This window comes from Idiotropiscis lumnitzeri, chromosome 10, assembly GCF_059441095.1.
Source record: "Idiotropiscis lumnitzeri isolate Australia: NSW breed Sydney's pygmy pipehorse chromosome 10, RoL_Ilum_1.0, whole genome shotgun sequence".
NCBI lineage: Eukaryota > Metazoa > Chordata > Actinopteri > Syngnathiformes > Syngnathidae > Idiotropiscis > Idiotropiscis lumnitzeri.
In genome coordinates this window covers 2,573,296-2,597,415 of record NC_142400.1, presented here as the reverse complement: position 1 = coordinate 2,597,415, position 24,120 = coordinate 2,573,296, and the positions used below count along the sequence as shown (strand labels likewise).

The 24,120-nt window shown below is 41.6% G+C and overlaps 2 protein-coding genes across 5 annotated transcripts; both read left to right on the top strand.

Annotated features, from left to right (window-relative positions):
* Window positions 1–99: 99 nt before the first annotated feature.
* On the top strand, window positions 100–4,460 carry ethe1 (ETHE1 persulfide dioxygenase). Its single transcript, XM_088306339.1, has 7 exons — window positions 100–446; window positions 1,232–1,376; window positions 1,456–1,604; window positions 1,806–1,935; window positions 2,402–2,491; window positions 2,586–2,702; window positions 3,628–4,460. The coding sequence occupies exons 1-7, from the start codon at window positions 237–239 to the stop codon at window positions 3,672–3,674; spliced, it is 888 nt and encodes a 295-aa protein (XP_088162465.1). The 5' UTR covers window positions 100–236; the 3' UTR covers window positions 3,675–4,460.
* A 1,720-nt stretch (window positions 4,461–6,180) lies between these two features.
* phldb3 (pleckstrin homology-like domain, family B, member 3) lies at window positions 6,181–23,275 on the top strand. Of its 4 annotated transcripts, none has more exons than XM_088306333.1 (15): window positions 6,181–6,534; window positions 13,053–13,195; window positions 13,382–13,492; window positions 13,827–13,955; window positions 15,222–15,350; window positions 16,661–16,855; window positions 18,355–18,465; window positions 19,853–19,954; window positions 20,032–20,119; window positions 20,433–20,598; window positions 20,680–20,761; window positions 20,851–20,985; window positions 21,666–21,870; window positions 21,954–22,039; window positions 22,838–23,275. In XM_088306333.1, the coding sequence occupies exons 2-15, from the start codon at window positions 13,055–13,057 to the stop codon at window positions 22,970–22,972; spliced, it is 1,815 nt and encodes a 604-aa protein (XP_088162459.1). In that variant the 5' UTR covers window positions 6,181–6,534; window positions 13,053–13,054; the 3' UTR covers window positions 22,973–23,275. The 4 variants fall into 4 exon arrangements, with proteins under 4 accessions (XP_088162459.1, XP_088162457.1, XP_088162460.1 ...); XM_088306331.1 differs by having other exon boundaries at window positions 15,219–15,350; XM_088306334.1 differs by having other exon boundaries at window positions 6,183–6,534; window positions 20,854–20,985.
* Window positions 23,276–24,120: the final 845 nt, after the last annotated feature.

Sequence of the window (24,120 nt, the reverse complement as noted above, 5' to 3'; positions counted from 1 at the left end):
TGACAAGCGACAATATTTTTAAGGGCACGCCACACTGTTTCGTTAAACATTAACACACAAACTGGCACCAGATGCTGTTTATAAACTGGACTCTGGAGTCTAAACTATTTTGCCACTGTTGATTTGATTACACAAGCAGCTCGCCTGCGGTGCCTCGCCTGAGTTTGTTTTGAAGCAACTTCTCTTCCGTGAGCGACCGTCATAAGAAAGGTGGAGGTCGGCCGCCGGGGAGGACAATGTGCTCGGTGATTACCAAGATGGCAGCAAGCCGACGCTGCCTGACCGTGGTGCTTGGTGGCCTCCGGTGGCACACCGTGGGCTCGAGCGCCTCGGCAGCCGCGGACGGACACCTATGTGCGGGTGCAGGAGCCCGCGGCGTCCCGCGCGGAGGATGGCGGTCATACTCGACCGGAACGCGGTTGAACAACGGGCTCCTCTTCAGACAAGTAATGTTCGCTTCAACTCGTTCGTCTAATGACGTTTTTTTGGTTTTGGTCGTTTCGGTGCTACTCACTAGCACTGTACCATTAGCTTGTTAGCATTAGCAAGTTAGCTCTCGGTATATCTCGCTTTATGTTAACTACTCTGATGAATATTAATCATATCACTCGTCCAGTTAAGTTGCAACGGCACAAAAAGTTGACACTTAAGGTCTAATCGCATTAAAGCTGGCGTTGTATTGCATTGCACTGGACTTTTTATTAGGTACACCTCAACAATTAGATTTGATATGAACAAAAACGACGATTATCATCTTTGAGAGGTATTAATCGAATCATAAACCGGTTAAATATTGTGCTTGTGGTAGGGATTTGCGGTATGACCTGAAACTAAAATCGCTGATAATATTTAGTTGTTTTTTTTTAACTACAAAAACCCACGTAGTATTCTATTTGGCCTGCTTTCGTTTTTAGTAAAAAATAGCACATGACCTGAATAGTTGCTTTTGCTACGTCCAAATGGTTTCCCTTTCCTGTGCAATGTTCAGCACAATTTTTTATCTGGAACAAATTTTCTTCGTGGGAACTAAAGTAGTTCATCACTTGTTTGCTAATAGTTGAGAGTGATGTTGCAATAAAAAAAAATCAATTTGCAGACACTGACTCTGCTATCTGTTCTCAGTGTTAGCAGTGCAAGTCAGCATGAACTAAAGTCAGCATTTTGAAACTGAGCAATTGCAATATATTTGTTAATAACAACAAACCCGATATTTGTGTGTATGTGTGTTAAGCTGTTTGAATCAGAGAGCAGCACCTACACATACCTGCTCGCTGACGTGATCACTAAGGACGCCGTGCTCATCGACCCTGTACTTGAGACCATTGACCGGGACCTGAAGCTCATCAGTGAACTTGGGCTCCATCTGAAAATAGCAGGTAGGCATCTCAAAATATTTTCATTCAAGCCTTTTGGTGCCACAGTGCGACTGAACCTCGTGTTTGTTACGTTTCCAAGTGAACACTCACTGCCACGCGGACCACATCACTAGCACGGGGTTGATGAAAACGAGGCTAGCCGGGTTGAAAAGTGCAATTTCCAAATTAAGCGGCGCCACTGCGGACATACTACTATCCGAGGGAGACAGGATCACCTTTGGAAAACATGTAAGAGAACATGCCATTTTGTTTCCAAGCTGCCAGGGCTTGTATGATGGTACATTTGCTTAAACTATATCTTTTTTTTTGCCTCCGACATCGGCGTGTGGAGCATGGCGTCAACGTTTGATGATCATGTCAGGATTCTCATCGCTGCTTAGCATTGTCGTCATGTGGCACACAGCATTAATTGGCTATCCCTCTCCGCAGTATCTGACTGTGAGAGAAACGCCAGGACACACCGACGGCTGTGTGACGCTGGTGACGCATGATGAGCGCATGGCGTTCACCGGGGACGCGTTGCTTATACGAGGCTGTGGCAGGACTGACTTCCAGCAAGGTAAGTTTTGTCCGTCTTGCAGTGGAAACCGATGGGAAGCCAGCGTCCCCCGATAATTGCGTCATTACATCTGCAAACACGCCGCTTTCCAAATTTTAATCTTTCCAGATCCTGGATTTACTGTGGATAGACTGCTTTGACATGTTGTCATATAATACTGTAAACTGTGCACCCAAATGTTTGACTGCATCATATTGATAGGTAAATGATTATCTAGCAATCTTCTGTCATCTGTAAGACGGTAAACAAGAAAGATAAAATGTTATTGTTAAAAGAATAGTTTAAGACTGGAATAAATGAATTCATTTTACATCATTTGCTATTGGAAAGTTTGTTTGACTTGTTTTTGAGGGTGACTGCTTGCTGAAGAGTCTTTGTTTTTGTAATACCCGCAAATGGACAGAAGGGGGAGTATTGCGTTAGGTTCTTCAATTGCTGAACTGTGAACATTTTTGCTCTTCATCAGGTTGCTCCAAACGTCTGTACAGTTCCGTTCACCAGAAGATCTTTACCCTGCCAGACCAGTGCCTCATCTACCCGGCACATGACTACTTAGGTGGGCTGACCGATGTCTTCCATGCAACGTTTGCTTGTCACTTAATTATTAAGTAAGCTAAGCTCGCAGTGACCACTGTTACTTGACTTTCCAGGTCAGACGGTGTCTACAGTCGGTGAGGAACGCACGTTAAATCCTCGCTTGACAAAGAGTCTGGACGAGTTTGTGACCATCATGAAAATGTTGAATCTTCCAAAGCCTTCAAAAATAGGTACGAAGTATCTTAATATTAAAATTTGAAATGAAAAATGTATCATAAAATCTTAAGCGCAGTAAAAGCAAATTATTTTTCAAATGTGAGAGACCCCACACAATGAGGGGAAAAAAATCTTTGTTTGTGTGTGTTCTCGAGATTTGTGTATATTTAACATTAGAAAAATGCCACGGCACTCCAACAAAGACGTTAAAAAAAAAAAAAATCATAAATACTAAAATAATGATGATCCCATCTCAATTTACTCCCAAATTTACTAACTCTGTGTGAAATCATTTATTTGAAGACAAAGCTATTACTATACTTGCTGGAAGCCATGACGTAATCTTTGGTTTCAATGGCCTCAAGTGGATCCGCAGGTTTATTGGACCTCGAGCGTTTAATTGTTCCGAATAGATGAACAGAGACATATTTGTTATGATTGTGTAATAATCGTGGGACAAATTAAGTGGAATTAAATCATTTCCTGCGGCACCCTGAGAGGCAGCGTTGGTGCCACAGGGCATTTTGACTGGCATAGAATATAAAGAAGAAAAAAACGCTTAGCTTCTCTGGTACCTGGTTTGCGAGCATTTCATTTTTACTGACTTGCGAGAAACACTCTACGCGAGCAGTTCTTCCTATTTGTGCCCAACGACGGCTTCCAAGCTTTCTGATTGGCTCTTGTTCAATTTGACACAATCACTGTGTCAGTTACTTGGCCCAACTCGGTGTTAACCACGCACATGGGGATTGGCTATCGACATTTGTGAGCAGGTTAAAGATTTTTTTTGCCGATCAGATGGAGGAGGGGAAAAAATTCTTTAAATTGGTGTCATCTTTTACAATCCAATTCTCAGGACATTGCTGACTTTGATCAGAGAAGAATTTGCTTAAATTTGCCTCATTGTACTTTGTAAAGTGCTCTTCTTTCTCCTTGCAGATATTTCCGTGCCTGCGAATCTGGTTTGCGGAGTTCATCATGTTTAAACGCCCTGTACAAGAGTGGACTTTAATCAAACGTAATGCAGATTGTTTATTTTTTTAATTTTTTGTAGAGTCATGCGCTCGCACCTTATTTTATTGTAAATTTGCCTTAATTGAACAGACGTGTTATTCATCCCTGTAATTAGAGTGCTTGAGCTAAATGATCATTCCTTACTACGCAATAGCTCCAAACGTCTTTTCGACTATTGACTGCTTTTTATGAAATGGACGTCCAACTCCGCAATTTGCATTGAGAATCACTGAAGGCCGTGTTTGTATTCTATAAGTTGAAAACATTTCCATTACTATGAGTCAACTCTCATAACAACTCACTTGCGCTGCCTGTAAGACAGGTTTGTGTGCGTGCGTGCGTGTGCGAGGCTGTAGAAGAGGAGCGTAAGCCCCTGACACACACCTACTCCTCGGCAACTTGTTGACTGAACCTCAAGTGAAGTGCTTCCATACTAACTGCATACCTATTTACTGGTTTGATGCAATTCAGCATCAGCAATTGTCAAAATGAAGCAAAACTATTCACCTTAAACCGTCACGATTATTATTTCCTTTTTGTAATGAATAGGAATGCCATTCATCACAAAAAAAAAAGTTTGTAATGTGTTTTTTAATAAGGAATGTAGCACTTCAGAATATCACTTATCACAGTATCTCAAGGCACTGCTTTACAGAGAAACATAAGCCGTTATAAAATAAAGTAAAATTGCTCGACTAAGCTGCAAAACAATTCTAAAAAAACGTTTCAAAATAAAACCAAACGGAACAAAAGTAGAACTTGTAGGTGTTCGCTGTGATACGTTCCATTTCTGTCTCTGTGGCTATCATCACATTCACTCTCACATTTCTCTGGTGACATCCAACAAACACATTCATTGTGGAACAGCTGTCCCCTTTCAACGCCCCAGACAACTTTACAGTATGGGACAGCCCTTCTCTTTTCTTCTTAGCCATAACCTTGACGATATCAAGATATACAAGCACGCCCGTCTGTCTTATTAACCTGGACAGTAGGCGCCAGCTGTCCCTTCACCCATCTGCCGAGCCTTCTTTCATTTTTTTACACCCACTTATGCTGCCAGCTACTTTCTCCCACGCCAACCGCCTGTCACTGGAAACGATCTATTACGCTATCAGCTCTTTCAGATGCGGCAGTAAAAGAGGCCTGCCTTGGTATTCAAGTCGTTGCAGTCAAGAGGGCTGATTTTTTTTGGGGATGTTAAAGAAAAGTCTCTTATAGGCTACTTTTGGCGTGTAATTATGATGAAATAACACTAGCTTGTGGCTTTACCGTGAATATCTAATATGCTTTGGTATTTTAATCCTTACTGGGGTCTATGATCACTCCAATGGGGACTTACAATGTTTGCCACAACATTCATAGGACAGTATGTATGCAGACTATCTAGTATCTACACTTGAATACATTTCTAAATATGTTTTTGATTGTTTGTTTCAATGACTACGGTCGCTTACGTGGCCTTGTTTAGTTGCTTAATTGAAGTATATTCTGCTAAAATTGCCCCAAATAGTCTGCAGTGGTTAGGTTAGCTTGCTGCGAGTTGCTAGCTAAAACAGCTGATGGAAAAACACAGTTTTGACTTTGAGATCATAATTAACTTTTTTTTTTTTTAGTTTCATGATCATGGAAATAAAGTAAGTACTGTACTATCTAACAGTATTATGAAATTTAGTTGCTATTGCCCTACTATTGAATAGTTATTGGCAGCTAGCTAATGTGACCCAGCTAGCTAGCTAGTTGCTCGGTCAAGTTTAGCCCACAAAATGTGTAAAATAATTTAAGAAAAAAAGACCAGTTTGTTGTACGTTGTTAAAAAAAGTTAATGGGAGATCTGTAACGCATAAACCCATTCATGTAAACAAAAAATGGACTTAAGTGTTTTTCACAGGACAGTAACAATTTGATGATTAAAAAATTCTCAGGCTAAGAACAAATGAAGTGGTCATGTGCTGTATCACTCACTAACTTTTTAAACGTGATGAATGATGTTTTATTTCTTAAGTATTCCAGTCATTTGAAATGTGTTAATATCGACCAAAAGTAGTGTGGACTTATGGAAGAAAGAGTTAATAAAATTCATATTCAAGGTGAGCAGACAACAAACACTGATTAGTGTTGATTTGCTTAACCATTAAGCAAGAAATAGGAATATTCTCTACTGTTGAGTTTAACTTTACTCAGTATTGTTAACTTGACATTTTCAATTAAAAGTGTCTCATGTTGCATATTTAAAAGTCTAGTAAGTACTGTTAAGGTCAGTCGGTGTTTTTTCGCCAGAGCTTTCCATAATCAAATACAAACAATCATAAATCTGTCAAATATGCTTTCACGTCACAGTGGGAACGCAGATGACATCAGTGTCACCTCCCAGAATAGAAAATCACATTTTACTACGGGATAGTTAAGCGTGGCCAGTGCACTCAATGGGCGCCATGTTTTGCTCGGAACTGCTCCGCCTCTTTCGGTTGGTGGGACTCTCCGCGCCCGCCTCCGCCACCTCCTCCGCCGGCCTCCTCCTCCTCGGTCGCGTGCCTCCCCCAGGCCAGAAGCTCACCTGTTGACGGCGGAGCGAGCGAGCGACCGTAACCGACGTGCCTCCTCTTCACTTCCCGGGAGAGTTTGAATCAAACTACGGCAGAGAAAGAGAGAGAAAAAAAAACGTGTCAGTTGTCGTTTTTTTACCCCCCCCCCTAAAAAAAAAAAAACCTACGCGACGTTTTTGAAAGTGAAAGCTGTTTCAATCACCGCCAAAGTTTTGGTTCATAGGTGGGAGAAACTTTTCCAGCCAGATGAAAAATTCTTCACATCTGCGTGAAACATACCTTTAAGGTAGGATTCTTTAAAAAGTTATTCAAATGTAAAAAGTTGGTTGAAGTCATGCGTGGTGGTTTGAGAAATGCAACGTGGAGCAATGGTGGCTTGTTGACATGTTGAAGTTGTCTTGGAATAAATCCTGGACAGTGAACTAATTGAAATTGTTTTGTGTTATAAGCGAGGCAGCTTGATTCATACACAATGTGATTCACATATTTACGCAACATTTGAAAGCATTTTTTTAAATGAATATTTCAATACAGCTAAAAGCAGAGAAATAAAAAAAGTTCACTAAAATAACTAAGGTTGGTTGATATCACTTTTTTTCCCTCAAATCGATACCAGCATCGGATTTCACTCCTTGAATACTCACCGATACTGAATACAGACCCCGCTAATACTTAAAATTTTCATTTAACACGAGGACAAAAAAATATGAACAGTCTTTTATTTCTGACGCAGATGTTGATCAATTACATATTGTATTTTAGTGAATGTAAACTAACTGTAATGGACAAAAAAAAAACTCCCTGTGTCTTGCTTTTAGAGGGCTGTGATATCCGCAATTCCATCTTCGTCGCGAGTAAACACACGGTGTGCATATTAAAGTCGAGGTTAAATTAGTCTAGTTTTCTGTCTGGATAGCTCTGCCTGAAGTTATTGTCTTGACTGGCCAAATCTATGTCTGATCCTTTCATCCTTTGAGAGCAAAAGGCTTGGTCATTAATGGATTTTTTTGTTATTGTTTTCACAATGTTGCCGAAAAGCCGCAAGGGTGCAACCAAGGAAGTCGAGGGCAACCTCCAAAGTTGAACGTCACGGTGATGTTGGTCGACTTTGACCAGTTGTTCAAATTGAAAGAAATGCTGTCATTGGTGTAGTAGAAGTTCAAAGTACAAGCCCTGGAATTTGGCCAAAATGTCAGCTTGAGTCCACAATGGCCTACTTTTTGTTTGATTTCAAAAGATTGGGGCGTAGAGACCTTTTTTTTTTGGGGGGGGGGGGGCATCCTGTTATGATGGTCACCCAATTTCATGTTGATCATTAAACTAGTGCAGGGCGCAATTTATTTATTTATTCATTGTAACTTTCCAAGAATAGTAGAAATGATCAAAATCGCCGCCAAGGTCTGTCCCCATTCGACAGTGTCAGCAAAAACGGATCCTGTGTTTTTTTTAAATTTTTTTGGGCCATCCTGATATGAGTGACATGTCTACCCAATTTTGTCTCAATCTGCCAAACGTGATTCGAGGAATTACGAGACCAAAACTTTTCTCTGATCCTTTAAAACCTTGACGCCGAGCTCTGCCTACAGCAAATGACGTAGGCCAAGTAACTACTGCACAGATGGTTTAAGTCCATCCAAACTCCTCCTGCAATTCTAAAATGAATTTAACCACCGTATAATGAAACTTAAATGGAAAACCGCTCTCCCATTCTATTAAATACCACTTGATGGTGAGCGCATCAATCGCTACATGGTGCGTCGCGTCGGTCCGTTAAAACTTTGACTCTTTTAGCTTAGGTTAGCATTTCACTCTCGCACTCTGGTCTGTTTGAAGCCGCGAGCTGTAATTGTGGCCCGCGCAAAAAGTATATTTAACTTGTCATGCAGGTCCGCTCGTTGTCGATAGCGGGGGAGCTATTTACGGACGTTCTGTGATTTGGATTGCGAGGTCCGCGGTGTGGTCTGTTTGATGGCAGCGGGAATGAAACATTCAAGAAAAAAAATGGATGAGAAGTCGAAACGTAAACACAGCTATTGGGTTGTATGTACGCTCGTTAAAATGGTCACTCTCTGAGTTCGCTGGAAACGATGCAATGCTGGCACAATTCGGAATTTAAGGGGGGGGGGGACTCAAACCTGGTGCCATGGATGACTTGTGCGCGTCACGAGATCTCAGTTCAGTGAGCAAAAGGGATTAACTCTACGTTTCTTCGGATGTTCCGATTTGTTGTAAATAAAGCAAATCAATTAAAGTCGTAATATTATGAGAAGAGATTCTTGAAAATGTACAAGTTTTTTTTTATCCCAAAAATGTTTTATTCTTGAAAATGTTCGACATAATTTTATGACTTTAATTAGTATTTTCTTAATATATTTCTTATTAAAGTTGTAATATAAGACCAGTTAAAAAAGTTAAAAGGTCCCTCCATAATGACCAAGATTAAAATGCAGGAGCCTAGTAGGCCTAAGTGTTCACCAACACCAGATTCCGAACAAGTACACTTCATATTATTCTATACCACTTTAACATGATGACAAAATATGAATATTAATAACATGGTGCTTGAATATGGTTTAATACAAAAACTTCCTAATTAACGATTCAGTTGAAATGTATTGCACCCAAAAAAAATTAAAGCGCAAAAAGTTCTTTACTATTAAAAGCAAATGTATTGAACCTAAAAGTTAAATACAACCGAACATTACTTGCGCTGTGTTTTTTTTTTCTTCCGCTTACCACTTGAGGGAGTCCACGCACCACTTTGGCCAGCGCTAACTGCAGATACTCAGACCACACTTTGAGAATAATTGATGTTGATTTAAAAAAAATAAAAATAAAAAAATGACTGTCAATAAAAATTGTTACACACCTCTTGATTAGGAACCCGGGTTGAAGAAAGGGGCGTGCCTTATGTGGCCCCGGCTCCCTACTTTGCCCACCTCCTTTTCATGTCATGGCCACCAGTTTACTTTTCCTGCCCATAGAAGACAAACAAAATAATTCTTTTTCGATCCCGAGAAATTTATAAGTTGGGTCACTCATAAGTCACTTTTTTTTATTTTACATTTAAATCTAAAATAACTTTAGTGTGGTTTTGTTTGTTTGTCCTGAGGCAGCAAACAAAGCCAAGCAGGCTGTGAATGCGGTAACACTCTCGGCTTTGTACAAGAGGTTTAAAAAAAAAAAAACAACAACACGGTTGAGCCTTTTAAGTAACCTTACACTGGCAGCGGCCGAGGAGTGGTTGAATAGAGTGTGTGTGTGTGTGTGTGAATAAAAGACCGGGTTCAATCCCCCTCCCTCCCGTTAGAGAGAGTTGAACAACCTGAACACACCCGTCATGCATTTACTACCGCTTGTCCTGTCTTTTTTTTTTTCTGTGTCAAATTTTGCTCGTGTGTACTCGGAAGTTGTTGTTGCGGTATGGATGCGAGTGACCAGAGAGCGAGGTCACCTCCAAAGCCTCTGTGGATTGTTCCACATTGTGCCTCACTCACTCTCGTTTTTTTTTTTTCTGCTGCTTTGAATGCGTAGTGACAAGCTTTAATCAGCATTCACGCCCACACGCACGCCACCGTCGCTGCTCTTTTGTCCCGTCTGTTGCCGGCCGAATACTGGCTTTGTTTACTTTTTGCTTTTCGCTTCACCGTGCCTGGAAAAGGAAAAAAAGAAAATGATCGCGGTCATGTCATCGTCACAGCTTTAACGTATAAGCAACAGCGTCGTTGAAAGAATTCCATGCGGAAAACATTTGACATCTGCTCTTGCTAAGTAGAACAGCAGCACCTATGTGACACGCGAGCAATTCCTCAGGCGTGGGGAGTCTTAGCAAAGTCACCGGTCCATTATGGTCCCGCTTGCTGTTTTGTTTGGCGGACCTAAAATGTTCACGGGTCACTGTGACACGGATATTTTTCCGCATGGTGTCATGTTACAGCAGTCGCGCATACTGTAAAGTACCGTGTCGAGAGATTTCGGTGCGAAGGTGGCAAGCCGGGAGGAGATTGTGTACATTTGGAGAATGTCCAAATTTGGAAAAACAATCATGCTTAACAAAAAAGATAAAGTGCCACATCAGCAACATGCAAAAAATCACCCGAAAATGTAACATATCGATGTTAGCTTGTTTAATAAACTCGTTAGCAGCTAGTTCGACCGTATTGCAAATGATCAAGGAAAGACACCGCAGCCGGTTGAGCAAACCCCCCCCAAAAAAACGTGTAATAGTAGTCAGATCCACACATTCGGTGCTGATCGCCACAACTCATGTCGAGTCACTCAACACGCATACTCGCCAACACCTTAGCCAAATCTACACTCATTCGTCGGCGCCCACGTCACTCACCAGGTCAGCCAACCTTTTAAAGCCATGCACACCAAAAAGTCGCAGATACTACAGAAGAATGTGAGGATAGCGACCCACAAGTGGATGCAAATAACACCTGCACCTCGCGTGCACTTGTTACTGAGTTGAACAATTCGAAAAAGTTTTCAACTCTAGATTTGGATTTTTATCGTCCGAGGCTACAAGGCCAAACGAAGACAACTAAACAGACGTGAGTGTCTGTTGGCCGATGGGCGCCGGTGTTGCGATAATGTGTGACGCTCGCATTCTTGTGCTCCTATCTGCCGCTTGCACTCTTCAACACGAACACGCCTCGTTGACCGCCGCGTAACGTGTTGCTGTTGCTGCTTATTGCTGATCTGCCGTCGACGATTAGCATCGCAGACGGTGACACAGAGCCTTCTGCTATGCGTGCCAGCGTCAAGTCCTGCTTGTGTAACACACACACGCACACACGCACACACTGTGAGTCCATTCATTCCTTCCTTATCATGTTCTTCAGGGCCCCCCCCAGCAATCAAGTGTAATTATTTTCACAACAAAACGTTTTGGCCGCTCTTTTGGACTGACTCCTTTTTTCTTTCTCGGTTATTTGTATCCAAAGTCTTGATGCGTTTTCGCAGCGTTAGCGCCTGCCGATGGACTTTACTCCCAAAATTCCTCTGCTGACGAGTCGCTATCTGACTGAGTGAACTTTTTGTTGGAGGTCAGCTGATGTTTGTTTCAGGGACAGTGCAAGTGCAGATGATTCAGTGGTTTATCTTGAGGAGGGAACGGGGCAGCTCCTTAAAAAGTCCGAAATCATGTTAAACTACCTGACTAAGAGTTTACACATCGAGCCAAAAAAAACATTTGGCATTCTTCCAAAATTGAAAAGAAAACGTCCACACTGGGCACTGAGTTTAGTTGAGGTTGAAACTGTTGACGGTAAAAAAAAAAAATTATGAGGCTGCAGAAAATTACCCAATGAATTTGGTTTGCAAACTTTGACATTCTTCTCATTTGATTGTCTCCTGCACAAATTCGTGACAGCGACCGCTGGATGTAGCAAAGCAGCCCCAGAATGTTAACTAGCCTCCTCCATGTTTCACAGAAGCTAGCGACGGTGTTAAAAACTCCTTTTGGCGTGAGTCAGTTTGCAACTCCTGTGCTTTGACATCAACAGAATCATAAATCAGTCGATGAATTGAAAGAAAAAACTCAAATTGGCCAAATAATCCGGATCGGTGGTTCTTGTCTTGCTCACTTTTAAGCTAGCTAGGCCAAAACAGACAAACTGAATTCCATTTGTTTTTGTGAGTCTTTGCCGCCACAGCAACACTTCAAGCTTCGAGTGGTCATGTTTAGTGAAGCACGAGTCCGAAATTTGCTCGCATTTGGTCCTGAATACAGCTGAACAACAATTCAAGAAAACAACAACGCTAATGGCAGCAAAGTGACGTTGGACCATCACTGAAAATCTCTCTGGCAAGCGTCCCCGTGAAAGTATTTCAACACGACGCTGCTTTCCTGTGATTCCGCGGCTGGTTAAATTTGGAATTGCGCAGCTGGGATTTCGGGCCAAACCGGCTGGTGTGGTTTTTGCGGGTGAAGACGGCGAAGGGGCGGAATCAAAATACAGGCCCAGTGAGAAATGTTTATCGACTAGGATGTCGTTGGAAGCTGGTCGCCAACCGCTTTCTGGCTTTTCATGTCTGTTGTATATTTATCCTCATGCAGCCTAATAAGGCCTCCTGCGTGCTGGCCACGCCGCGAGGGATGGAGAGCGCGCAGAAGGCACGCTGGGAACATTTGGACAAAAAGACTCCAAAAAGTCCTTTCCCACCAGCTGTGCACATATGATGTTTTTGGTTTTTTTATGCCAGGTTATTATAGGCCTTTAAGAAATGTTGTATTCTTTGTGCTTTGATTTTTTTTTTTAGATGTGCTACTTATGCTTGGTTTTTTTTTTTTTTGCTACGAAACTGCAATCTGTGGCCATAATATTGACATATACTAGGTTAATAATTAAAAACATAACAAATATGAATTTGATTTAAAAAACAGGTGTGAATACAAAGTTATTTGTAAAGAAATGATGTGTTTTATTTGTCGTTTGTATTTAGTAAGTATTTTCCGGCTAAAACCTAAATTATAAAAATTGCCAAAGTTGTATTACCATGGAGACGATTTTATTTTATTTTATTTTTGTCCGTTGTTTTATTCTTATCTTTATTTTAAATTTGTTTGTATTAATTTAATAAGGAATTAGATTAATTTGGACAAAAACCAAGCAAAAAAAGATACTCAGAAATAAATAAATCACAATGAACGTTGTTCATTTAATTTCTTCTCATTTTGTTTTATTCTATTTTACATTTTATTAATTTTATTTATATATGTATGTATGTACATGTGTTTTGTGTTTGTTGTTTGTGTTTATCATGTTTATTTATTTATTTTTTAAAATATGGTTCTAGCAATGCCCCAAAGCATCATGGAGAGTCCCGGGAGTCAGTGGAGCGAGGGGTCGCAGCCGCTGTGGATCACTCGCGTGGCCGGTAGCCCCGCCTCCTCGGGGGCGGAGTCGGACACTGAGAGCAGCAGCACAGAGAGCGAGAAGGTGAGTCAGATGAAGACCACCACCGTGACTCGTGGTGAACTTTGCCTCATGATGTCACGCTCAATCAATCTCCTCTGACTGTGTCTTGCTCAAGTTGTTGTTTCAGCTTTAACACAAATTGTTGTGTTTTTATTTTTTATATGCTTACATTACCCTTCGTTGTTAACGTGAGTCTTTCTCTATTAGTCGTGTGTCAAAAAGACAGAAGTGGGCTCGCCCAGGGTGGTCTCGTCGCCCCCCGAGCTCCATCAGCGAATCGCAGAGCTTGACCAGCAAAAGGAAGAACTTAAGATCGAGGTAAGCGAACGTCTAATTGCTAATACAACTGATTTGTATATTTTACACGAAAAAAAAATCTGTGGAGCTTTTTTTAAAATCTTGTTTTTTTGTTTTGTTGCACCGTATGACGTACAGTCCTGTCGCATTTTGTTGCATTCAGCCCATTTTTAAGCAAGCAACTAGTTTTTTGACCAAGTTCAAATTTGGCCATCCACGGCAATCGCAGACGATCACTTTTGCCTACGTCGTTGTCGCACGTTCATCCTCTGTTTTTCTCTTCTCTACACAACAGCATTAAGCATTCATACGCCGTCCCAAAAGTAACATTTTTCGGCCGCCGCCATTCTCTCAGCTGCAGCTGGAGATCGCCCTGCTGCAAGGCGAGCTGCAGACGGAGCGGGCGCAGCTTCTCCGGCACACGTGCAAGCTGCAAGAGTTGCGGGAACGAGCTCAGCCAAGACCTGGAGAAAGTCGGCGAAAAGTAAGACGCCGTCGGCCGCAGACGAACATGCCCTTCTTATCCGTGGGGTGATGACTCAATCACAGACGACACTGGGGCGACTCAAGGAGTGGCACGCACACACACACACACACACACCTTAATCAATTATGTAAATCTGTGGCGAGACTTGGTGCACACGTCATAAAAGAAATCTTTGCTTTGTAACGCAAATCTTAAAAGTGAAACTGAAATCGGTCTGAGCGGATTTTGGATACCTCTTTTTTAGCGGACGTCCTTTTTTATTTTTATTTTTTCAAATTGAATTCAAATATTTCTACGGCTGAAGAAGCATTTTGTGCACAATCTTTTTTTTAATTACGTCATTTTGCCGAATATCTTTACACTTTTGACATGCATTATTCCACCTGTAAAATATAATACCACGGCTTTTTTACATGACAAAATGTATTTTGTTCTTATTTCAACCTTTGACAGTGACTCCTTTGACTGTAGAAGAATGTGCCTTTCTGGATCCCAAGTTTTTTTTCATTCTAACTTTTTTCCATGATATAATTTTTGAGGGGAATTTTCGATAACTCTAGTTTAAAAAGCTGAAATGTTCTCCTAATATTGCAACTGCAACTTTTTCCGTGTAATTTCATTTTGGATTTTTTAATTAATTATTTTAATTGTCGAAGAAGCCGTATTTTGGATGAGACTCTTTTTAAAATGACTGCATTTTTCAATAATATTTTGACAAAATGTAAACTTTTTCTGTGTAATATTTAGACTGCATGAGAAAGCTTATTTTCAATACGAATGAAGCATAAAATATGATTTTTTAAAATTCTTTTTTTAAAGTAAATATGATTCCGACTTTTTTTCTGCTATATTTGGACTGTCCATGAAGATGCATTTTGGTTTCCTTCATTCTGAAAATGAGCACATCCTCCGTGAAAGTCAGCCTTTTTTTTTGTTTGCGCCAAATCACAACTCGCAAAAAAAAAAACCTCCATTGCAATCGTATACCGATAAAGAATTTGAAAAAATATTTGTAATCTTTTACATCCTCTGTAGGCCGCTCACATGCCCCCTGCGCACATTTCCATTTCCTGTTGGGCTAATGACTTTGTTTGGGGATGCTACTATGATGAGGCAGCCGCTAATGATCCTGTGGCGTAAACACAAGATGCTATCTAGAAAGGCTTGATTCCCACACAAGCGACTGTTCAGGACGAGATATCTCGGGTGCACGCCCTCAAACTTTTCCACTCTTGGCATGCGCCGGCCGTCGTGCAACAGCAGGAGCGCGAGCGTCTGGAGGAGGAGAGGCTCCGAGTGCAGGAGCTGAGGAGGAGGTGCGAGGAGCAGCGGGAGCTGATCCCGAGTCAGCCGGAGAGCCAGCGGGAGCGACTGACGCTTCAGCTGCAGCACGTGAGTGGACCCCAGTTGAGGTTTTGGTGTTGAAGTCGCTGATGATGTTGTGGCGGTCAACGTGCGCGCAATTTGTAACCCTGGCTTGAAACTTTGCTTTAAAACCCTGTGTCTTGAAACCCGAACAATGGCTTGATACCCTACTTGCAAAACAGAATCCTGTTTTGAAACCCTAACTCCAAGCCCTGACCTGGCATTTTAGAACCCTCAATTGAAAGCAAACTCTTCATTGAAAGCAACTCTTTCAAATCTTGAAACCTTAAGACAAACTTAATACGGTAACCAAGTCTCGCAACCCGATTTTGAAAACCTAACCCTGGCATGAAAGCCTACTTTAAATCTCTCACCCTATCTTGAAAACCGAACCCTGTCTTGAAATCTGAATTTAAGAAAAAATCCCAACGCTACTTTGCAGCTCTACATTTGTCTTGAAACCGCATTTTCTAAACTCAACCCCTTTAAAACCTTAGAAACCCTGACCTGAAATCTTCTTGACGCCTTAATTTGAAGCCTTCATTCTTCTCAGTGCAGGTCACCGATGTGAAAGGTAATAATACAAAAAAAATCCAAAATAAATAAATTACGTCATAAAAATTTGAAAGAAACAAATTGTGATCTTGTTCATACATTTTATGTTGCCATTATTTATTTATTTTTTTCACACGAAGAAAATGAAGTCAAAACAAGCTGACAAGCGACACATTTCTTGGCAAGCGTCCTCACTTTCCGAGTCAACCTGATTGCTCTCATGTTGTTTTTGTGGCGCACACTTGACTGATTGTTGCGTACCTGTTGGGCCTGAAGTGTCGCCCCCGTCAACGCCAACGCCCCTCCTCAATCCTACACACACGCACACACACACGTGTAAAGGATATGGATTGTCGTTTGTAAAAGTGACACGGCTGAAAGGTGAAAAACGCCTCCGTGCTTTTATTTGAAAAGGTGGCCTCAGAACCGGGTTTGTCGCATTGCTTCACACACGCACACACACACGCACACACGCACGTCAAAGCAGGTTTGACCACAACAAGATTGTACACGTGTTTTTCAACTTGTACTTGCTCACGATTCTCTTGTGCTGACATGTGACGCTAAAAGCCGTAATCACGCTTCAACAAGGTTGCGACATCCGACGCGGCTCACCACTCGAAAACATTCCCAGTTTGAAAGCGACGACTAAAAAAAAGCTGCTTTTAAACGTTGAAAAACAAACAAACAACGTCTTGGAAATCCTCATTTCAAATCCTCGAACCCTTCCTTTGGAATCCGATCTCAAACTTGAAAGTCTAATTTGAGCGTTGTCACTGCAGGACAAAGAAGCGATGGAGGCGGCCATGCGAGCCTTCGAGGACTGGGAGTTTCGTGTTTTGGAGCAGGAGAGCGGCGTGGACGATGGCGAGGGCGAGGGCGACGTGTGCGAGGAAGACGAGGTCAAGGATGAAGAGAGAAAAGCGACCTTGGAGAAGGACATTTCCTGCCAGCTGCTCGCCGTCAGCACCGCGCAGGTAAACGCTGCATTTCCGGATGCTCGTCATTACGATATTTTTTTTTTTTATGAGGACGATATCAGTAGTCACTGTGGAGTGCTTACCAATACCGATATCGCAAGTATTTATCAAACTTTCAATGTGCACAATCATTTTCCACAAAGACCTTTTCAATCTTACCAAATCCTGAGTCGCGTTCCAACCCCGAAACGAATTTGAGGCGCTAAATCTTGTTTGAAAGCGTAACCCTGCCTCCAAACGTTTATTTGAAACCCAAATATGCGCTCGCACTGACCTCACCGTCATCAAAAATAATTAATAACATTCTTCATGTTTGTCACTTCCCAAAGTCTGAAACGCTCCCGTGCAACATTTGCTGCAAAACGTGGCACGATTTGCAGCAAATGTTTTTTGAAAATGTTTTAGAAAACGGTGAAGCGTTGAATGTTTCTCCTCTTCGCAAGTCACATGAAGAGCGAGACGGAGAGTCACGTGTGGCCGATCGTCCGCCCTCGCTAAGCGTTTGCGCCGTGAAGACGAGTCAAGGGTGAGCCATGAACTGAAGGATTGTTCAACGGAGAAAAAAAAAAGAAAAGATGCAGAGTGACTCACAGGCGGTGTGAGCACCCGAAACATCCGCACCTCCTCAAGACTCTTGCTTAAGTTTCCTATTGTGAGCTAAAGCTAACTTGAAAACGTTTTCAAAAGCCTCATTTGGAACTGGAATCTGGTTGCAAACCTTTTGCGTGTCTGAACACCTGACTTTGAATTGCACTCGCGAGCTTAAAACACGAGTTTGCAATGCCATCCCCACTTTTAAATGCTCACTAACTTGATTGATGCCCTAAGACTAATTTAAAACCCCTCTTGAATCTTGCACTTTTTCTTCGCACCCCAATTTGAAGCCCTATTCCTGTCTTGAAATCCGGGTGAAAATCTCAATTTTGGAACCCTTATTTGCTATTCTAAACCACAATTTAAACCTCTAAACCTTGAAGCCCTAATTTGAAGCCTATTTTGACACCTTAACTCGGTCTTAAAACCCTAATTTGGACTTCCAATCCTATCTTGAAATCCTAATTTGAAACCAGAACCAAGTCTTAAAATAACCTAACTTTCTTCAAACCCAAATTTGAAACGCCAACCCTGGTTTCAAACCCTACTTTCATACCCTAATTTAAGAAAGTAATGACTAACCCTGTCTTCAAACCCCAACCATGGTGCAATTTTTACCTGGTAGGGTTTCAAGCCTAAACCCTTTGTTGGAATCCTAACTAACTACAACTATTTTAGCTAGCTAACAACAATTTAAAACCTTAATTTCAAACCCATCTTAAAAGTTTAACTCTATCAAACTAACTAAACCCTAAGAAAGAAGTGAAAACTTGTGAATATTTCTTCAAATATGTTTTACCTTTATTGACACGCACGCATGGTTGCCATGCAACTTCTCGTTAACTACTGTGACGAGAACAACGTCATCCTATTTGTTGAATTCCTTTTTTTTCCCTCCCCAGGAGCGAGTGCATCTGCTGGAGAGGCAGCTGAGGGACATGGAGGGCGAGAAGGAGCGAGAGCTGGAAGCCTTAACCAAGCAGAAGAGAGACCTCATGCATCCCGCTCACATGGTCAGCACGTTCGAGAAACAAACAACTGCAAATTTTAATCACAGACGGCTTTGAGTGTCCCGAAAAGTATTTTGGACGCTGATTTAAAAAAAAAAAATGCCTTCACTTTTTTTTTTTTTTTTGCTAAATCAGATTTTTACGATTTTTTTTCTTGTAGTGAAGGTTGACTTTTCAAGAATAAAATATTAACTGAACGCTTAATTCATAAATATTGCTATAAGTGCTATTTTTCAAAACGGTTTCGTCACTCTTTTAAAGCAAATGTCAAACTGTCGTTTTGGTTAAAGCCTTCAACAGTAATGCAGAAGAGACATAACGCAATTTTGTATTATGACTAACTACTTTCAAATGACCCGAACTAGCAATATTAAATTGCTTTTCGGAATAGCCACACACACACACGCACACACACCACGCTATGATTGTGCTGTCATATACTGGTCCTCACAATAGCGCAAAGACATACACACACACACACACTCCTATCACCAATATTACGCGGTCAAATCGCTCAGAAGGAAGCAACCACTCCGTAGCGAGGGCGAGCGAGGGAGTGTGAGCGAGCACAACCTGTCTAGTAGGAAGGGAGGGACGAGATTGAGGAGGGAGGAACGCGCGTATGCGAGTGTGCGGCGAAGAGACAGACCTGGCGGGACGCAGAAATGAAACGGCGTTGACTCACTAAATGAATCGCTGGACGAGAGAACGGACAGCTGGGGAGGAGATATCTGCGCTCAGCCGACCTTCAGCGACTCGCCGTGAAATCAACTCGTCGCTCGGCTCGCGTTCTCCCCGCAGGCGTGCCGGTGGCGGCAGTTGAGGAGTCGCTCATGTGTTTGTGAGTCAAGCAGCAGCCAAGTTGGCAAAGACAAAAACTGCAATCGTGTCATTTGAGACAAATGCCAAACACGGGTCGGACGCGAAATGAGGCGACTTTTGGGTTTCTTAGCCTGACTTTATTACTATTTGGACATGTTATGAGTTCACGTCTGTGCTTTTTTTCCCTCCCCGTTGGTATCTGGGGCGGGATAAGGGGAACGAAAGAAGCATGAATTAAATTAATTAATTAATTTGGGTATGAATGAAATGTGGATGTTAAAGTGAGACAGATATGCTCCTGGGATGCTCCGCATTCACTGGAACGGAAATGGGAAATATGCAAATAATTACGCTCAGAAAAAAAAGGTTATTTTAGTTCAACGCCACAAGATGGCAGCAAAGCATTTAAAACAGAGGACCATAAAGCAAGATCATGCATTGAGCAGGTACACAATCGCGACAATCGTGACGCCATGTTGCATCAACGACCATCTAAAACTTTCAAATGTTTTTGAGATGTCAAGCAAGATCCTCACATGAGAACATACAACTGCAACTAACATCACAGGTGGTCCAGGAGAAGAAGCTCCTTACAGAAAGGTCGGACATCACCGGCTCCGCCCCCTGCATGATGTCACTGTCACCTTTAAGCGTTCACAAGCCTTCTCAGGTATTCAGAAAAAAAAAAAAAACACTTCAGGTGGACTGTTTGTAACCTCCCAGAATTTTTGTTTCTTTTCTTTGTAGGAGCCGTGCAAAGATGCCGGCACTCTTCCCCGTCGACGGAGTTCGCACCGCAGCGGCAGACTGAAGGATAGGCCACTGTCAGCCCAGGGTGAGCGCTCGCCTCATTCGTCACGACTTTTTATTCACATTTGTGCAGTCAAATGGGAGGCTTGTGGGGGGGGGGGGCCGCAGATTGATGGCGAGGAGCAATGAAAAACATGCATGTCCAAATTTTGGTTGGATTTGATGTTTTCAGTCAGAAATAAAAAAGATTTGATGTTTTCTGCATATTAGGAAAAAAATGTTTTCTATTTGATAACAGAAAGCATGCAACTCCAAATGCTGCTTTTGTTTCGAAAAGTAGCTCCCCCAAAATCTCATGTTCTCACATCGTCGTCGTCGTCGTCTTGTTCCTCTCGCAGGCCTGGTGCGGACGCTCCCGGGCAGCAGCCATCCTCCGGGCACGTACGCCTCCCCTCTCGCCTCTCCGCCTCACAGACTCCAAAACGGGCACGCCGTCGGGCACCGAGCCGACGGCGGCGAGCGCCTCATTCCTTGCGACAGCACGGCAAGCTCTCGCGCCGCCAGGTCAGCGTTCTCTGCTCATTTATTATTCAAAGGCAGACTATGAAAATGTTTTTATTTTTTGTGTATGTTTAATTCTCGCAGTCCGAGTTTGATGGATCTGGTGGAGATTGAGCGGAAATTGCGGGAAGCCAAAGCGGAACGGGAGAGGCTGCTTCGAGAGCGAGTGAGTGCAGCTGAAAAACTCCCACTTTAGATGGCGCACGTGATTATTCTTTTCAAAGATGGTGTTTTTTTTGTTTTTTTGTGGGGAAGCAGGAAGAGCGACAGCGAGTCATGTTGGAAGAGAAAAGACAGCGGGAGATGAACTCACCCAGGCCAGAAGCTGACGATCCGCACAGGACAGAACCACAGGAGATCCAAATCAGATCCCTGCTGAACTCTCCAGAGGTGAGCCAATAGAAATTCTTTCCAAATTGAAAAGGAAAAGCATTTTGGGCATTTTCTCTTTCTTTTTATGAATTCTTATATTTACTTGTGACTAAAACAATTTGAGATTATATGCTTAGTTTTTTATTTTTTTTGTATATTAAGAGGAAAAAATGGAGGTACATTTTTCGAATCGGAATTTACAAAAGGCTTTTGACAAGCATGTGATGTATGTCAATGGCCACTTTTCATCTTTCCTTTTGGTGTTTAATTTGAATATCTGAAAAAAAGATGACATTTGAAGATGCTTTAATTTACAATTTAACAATGTAAAAATTTAGCTTTGCTGTTCAATTTGTGTTGGAATTTTCATTTTATTTAGTTTCTGTTTTGTTTTGACTTTTAGTAGTTTTAATTAATTTTCAAAGCAGGTTTGTTAGTTTTCCATTAGCTTTATTTTTTTTTCAAACAATCTTCTTTTTGGTTGACTTTTTATTAGTTTTAGTATTAGTTTTAGTTAAATTGTTTTGTTTATTTTTATTTTTTTTAATTTCCTATGTGCAAGTTTGCAAAATAAAACGTCACCGTAAGTATTGCAAAAACATTTTAACAACAACCAACCACAAATGCACTGTGTAAGCTGTTGTGAAAAATTTTTTTTATTGTTGCTATATTTCGTGTGTACTCCATGTGTGCTTCAGCGGCTGCCTCTGTCGCTCTCCCCGGACTTCGACCTGCGTGCCCACGTGGAGTCTCTGGGTCACGGGGTGTCAGGTTGCACCGACCTGCGCCTGACGTCTCGCCGCTGCGCCGGCTTCCTGACGAAGCGAGGCGGCCGGGTCAAGACCTGGAAGAAGAGGTGGTTCCTCTTCGACGTCGACCACCGAAGGCTGGCCTACTACACAGGTTGCAGTGGTCGCTGCTCGCGCCCGAAAAATAACTTCCTGGATGGCTAAACGTCATCTTCGATGTTTCTTCTTTTTGTTCAGATTGTGACGAGAGGAAGCTGAAGGGCGTCATTTACTTCCAGGCTGTGGAAGAGGTTTACTACGACCACCTGCGCACGGCCGCCTCCGTGAGTTGCCACACAGCACACATGAATGAAGACATTTCAGAAATGTTTGAATGGCAGCAACTTTATGATGGTGGTGCCTGAAGCGGCCACTAGGTGGCACTTTTAGCTAGACTTAAGCAAACTGCAGACTTTAACAACAGGAAGATTTTCTGACTATTTTCTCATGTTTTTTTTTTTGTTGTTGGAAAATCCAGTTTGGATCAGTCAAAAACCAATTTTATAGCTAGTGAAACGTCAAATAAATTTATAGAAAACTGTAATGTTTGATCAATTTATTAAAATAAGTCACAAATTCCCATTAATGTATTTTAAAATAACTTAAAATACAAAATAATGTCCAATGTATTTTAGTATTGTTATTGCTTTTTTTTTTTTTTGCCGGAATTAACTGACTGTAAATAAAATGTGATTATTAAATGATTATTAAAGCCTTGTATTAGTATTAAATGACTAGTTTCTCAATAACATTTTTATTTGAGATGTTTTGTGTTAAATTCAATCTTTATTAAATGATAAAATAAGTGTATGTATATAAATGTATATAAAATATGTATTTATTAGTTAAAAAGGTTTCATTAATGACATTTTTATTGACCTGTTTTTATTTAATGCCATTTTAATTATATATTTGTTTAATTTTGATAAGGATTTAAAATATGTATTTCTGAATGAGATTTTGAAATGATGAATTAAGTCTTTATAATTTAGTAACATTGTTGTTTAACATGCATATTCATTTTTGACTTGTGTTTATTTGGGGTTTGTCTGACATTTGCTCACCGTCTCACCTGTTGCCAGTCGCCTCGGCCCAGCCTGACGTTCTGCGTCAAGACCTACGACCGCCTCTTTTTCCTGGTGGCGTCCAATCCGGTTGCCATGAGGATCTGGATGGACGTCATCGTCACGGCGACCGACGAGCACAGCCGCTATTGACCCTCACGAAAGAAGAAGAGGAAGCTGTTACTTTTGAAATGAGGAGGGATGACTCTGATCAGTCTGTTACTGGGGTGCTTTGCCTCCCCCTACAGGCCTCCGTCGGGTATTACAGCTCCACCACACTACGGGACCAAGATTACGTCAACGAGCCAATCCAAAATGGGTTGATTGATGTTCAATTTGTACTGCGTGTGTACAGGACCTTTTCGCACCATTAATTTATTCTGTGGACGTTTGCGTGGGTTTTCAAAAACATGAAGTCATACACTGTTCTCAATGCACTATTAAATATGGAAAGAAAAAAAAGGTCTTTTGATTTTGTCTTTTTTGGATATATTCTCCGATTTTTGGGCCACAGTAGTTTGAAAGATATGAAGGGACTGAAAGTACCAACATGTCAAAGAGCGTTCATTGTTTGCACAAAGAGGAAAGCAAACAAAATGTCAGGAAAAGCCTACTAGAACTTTATATAATGTTCAATCTGAGGCACTTTCAATGGTTTGTAAGTAGGGTTTCAATCTAAAAGTAGGGTTTCAAACTAGGATTCGGATTTTGAAGTAGGGATTCAAACTAGGTTTAGGGTTTAGAAGTAGGGATTTAAACAGGGGTTAGGGTTTCAAACTAGGCTTCATGTTTCAAAGTAGGGTTAGGGTGTTGAAGTAAAATTTCAAATTAGGGTTAGCGTTTCAAACTAGGGTTAGGGTTTCGAAGTAGGGTTTTGAACTAGGGTGAGGGTTTCAAACTAGGGTTAGGGTTTTGAACTAGGATTTGGGTTTCAAACAAGGGTTAGGGTTTCAAACTAGGGTTAGGGTTTCAAAGTAGGGTTAGGATTTCGAAGTAGGGTTTTGAACTAGGGTTAGGGTTTTGAACTAGGGTTAGGGTTTCGAAGTAGGGTTAGGGTTTTAAACTAGGGTTAGGGTTTCAAACAAGGGTTAGGGTTTCAAACTAGGGTTAGGGTTTCAAAGTAGGGTTAGGATTTCGAAGTAGGGTTTTGAACTAGGGTTAGGGTTTTGAACTAGGGTTAGGGTTTCGAAGTAGGGTTAGGGTTTTAAACTAGGGTTAGGGTTTCAAACTAGGGTTAGGGTTTCAAACTAGGGTTAGGATTTCGAAGTAGGGTTTTGAACTAGGGTTAGGGTTTCGAAGTA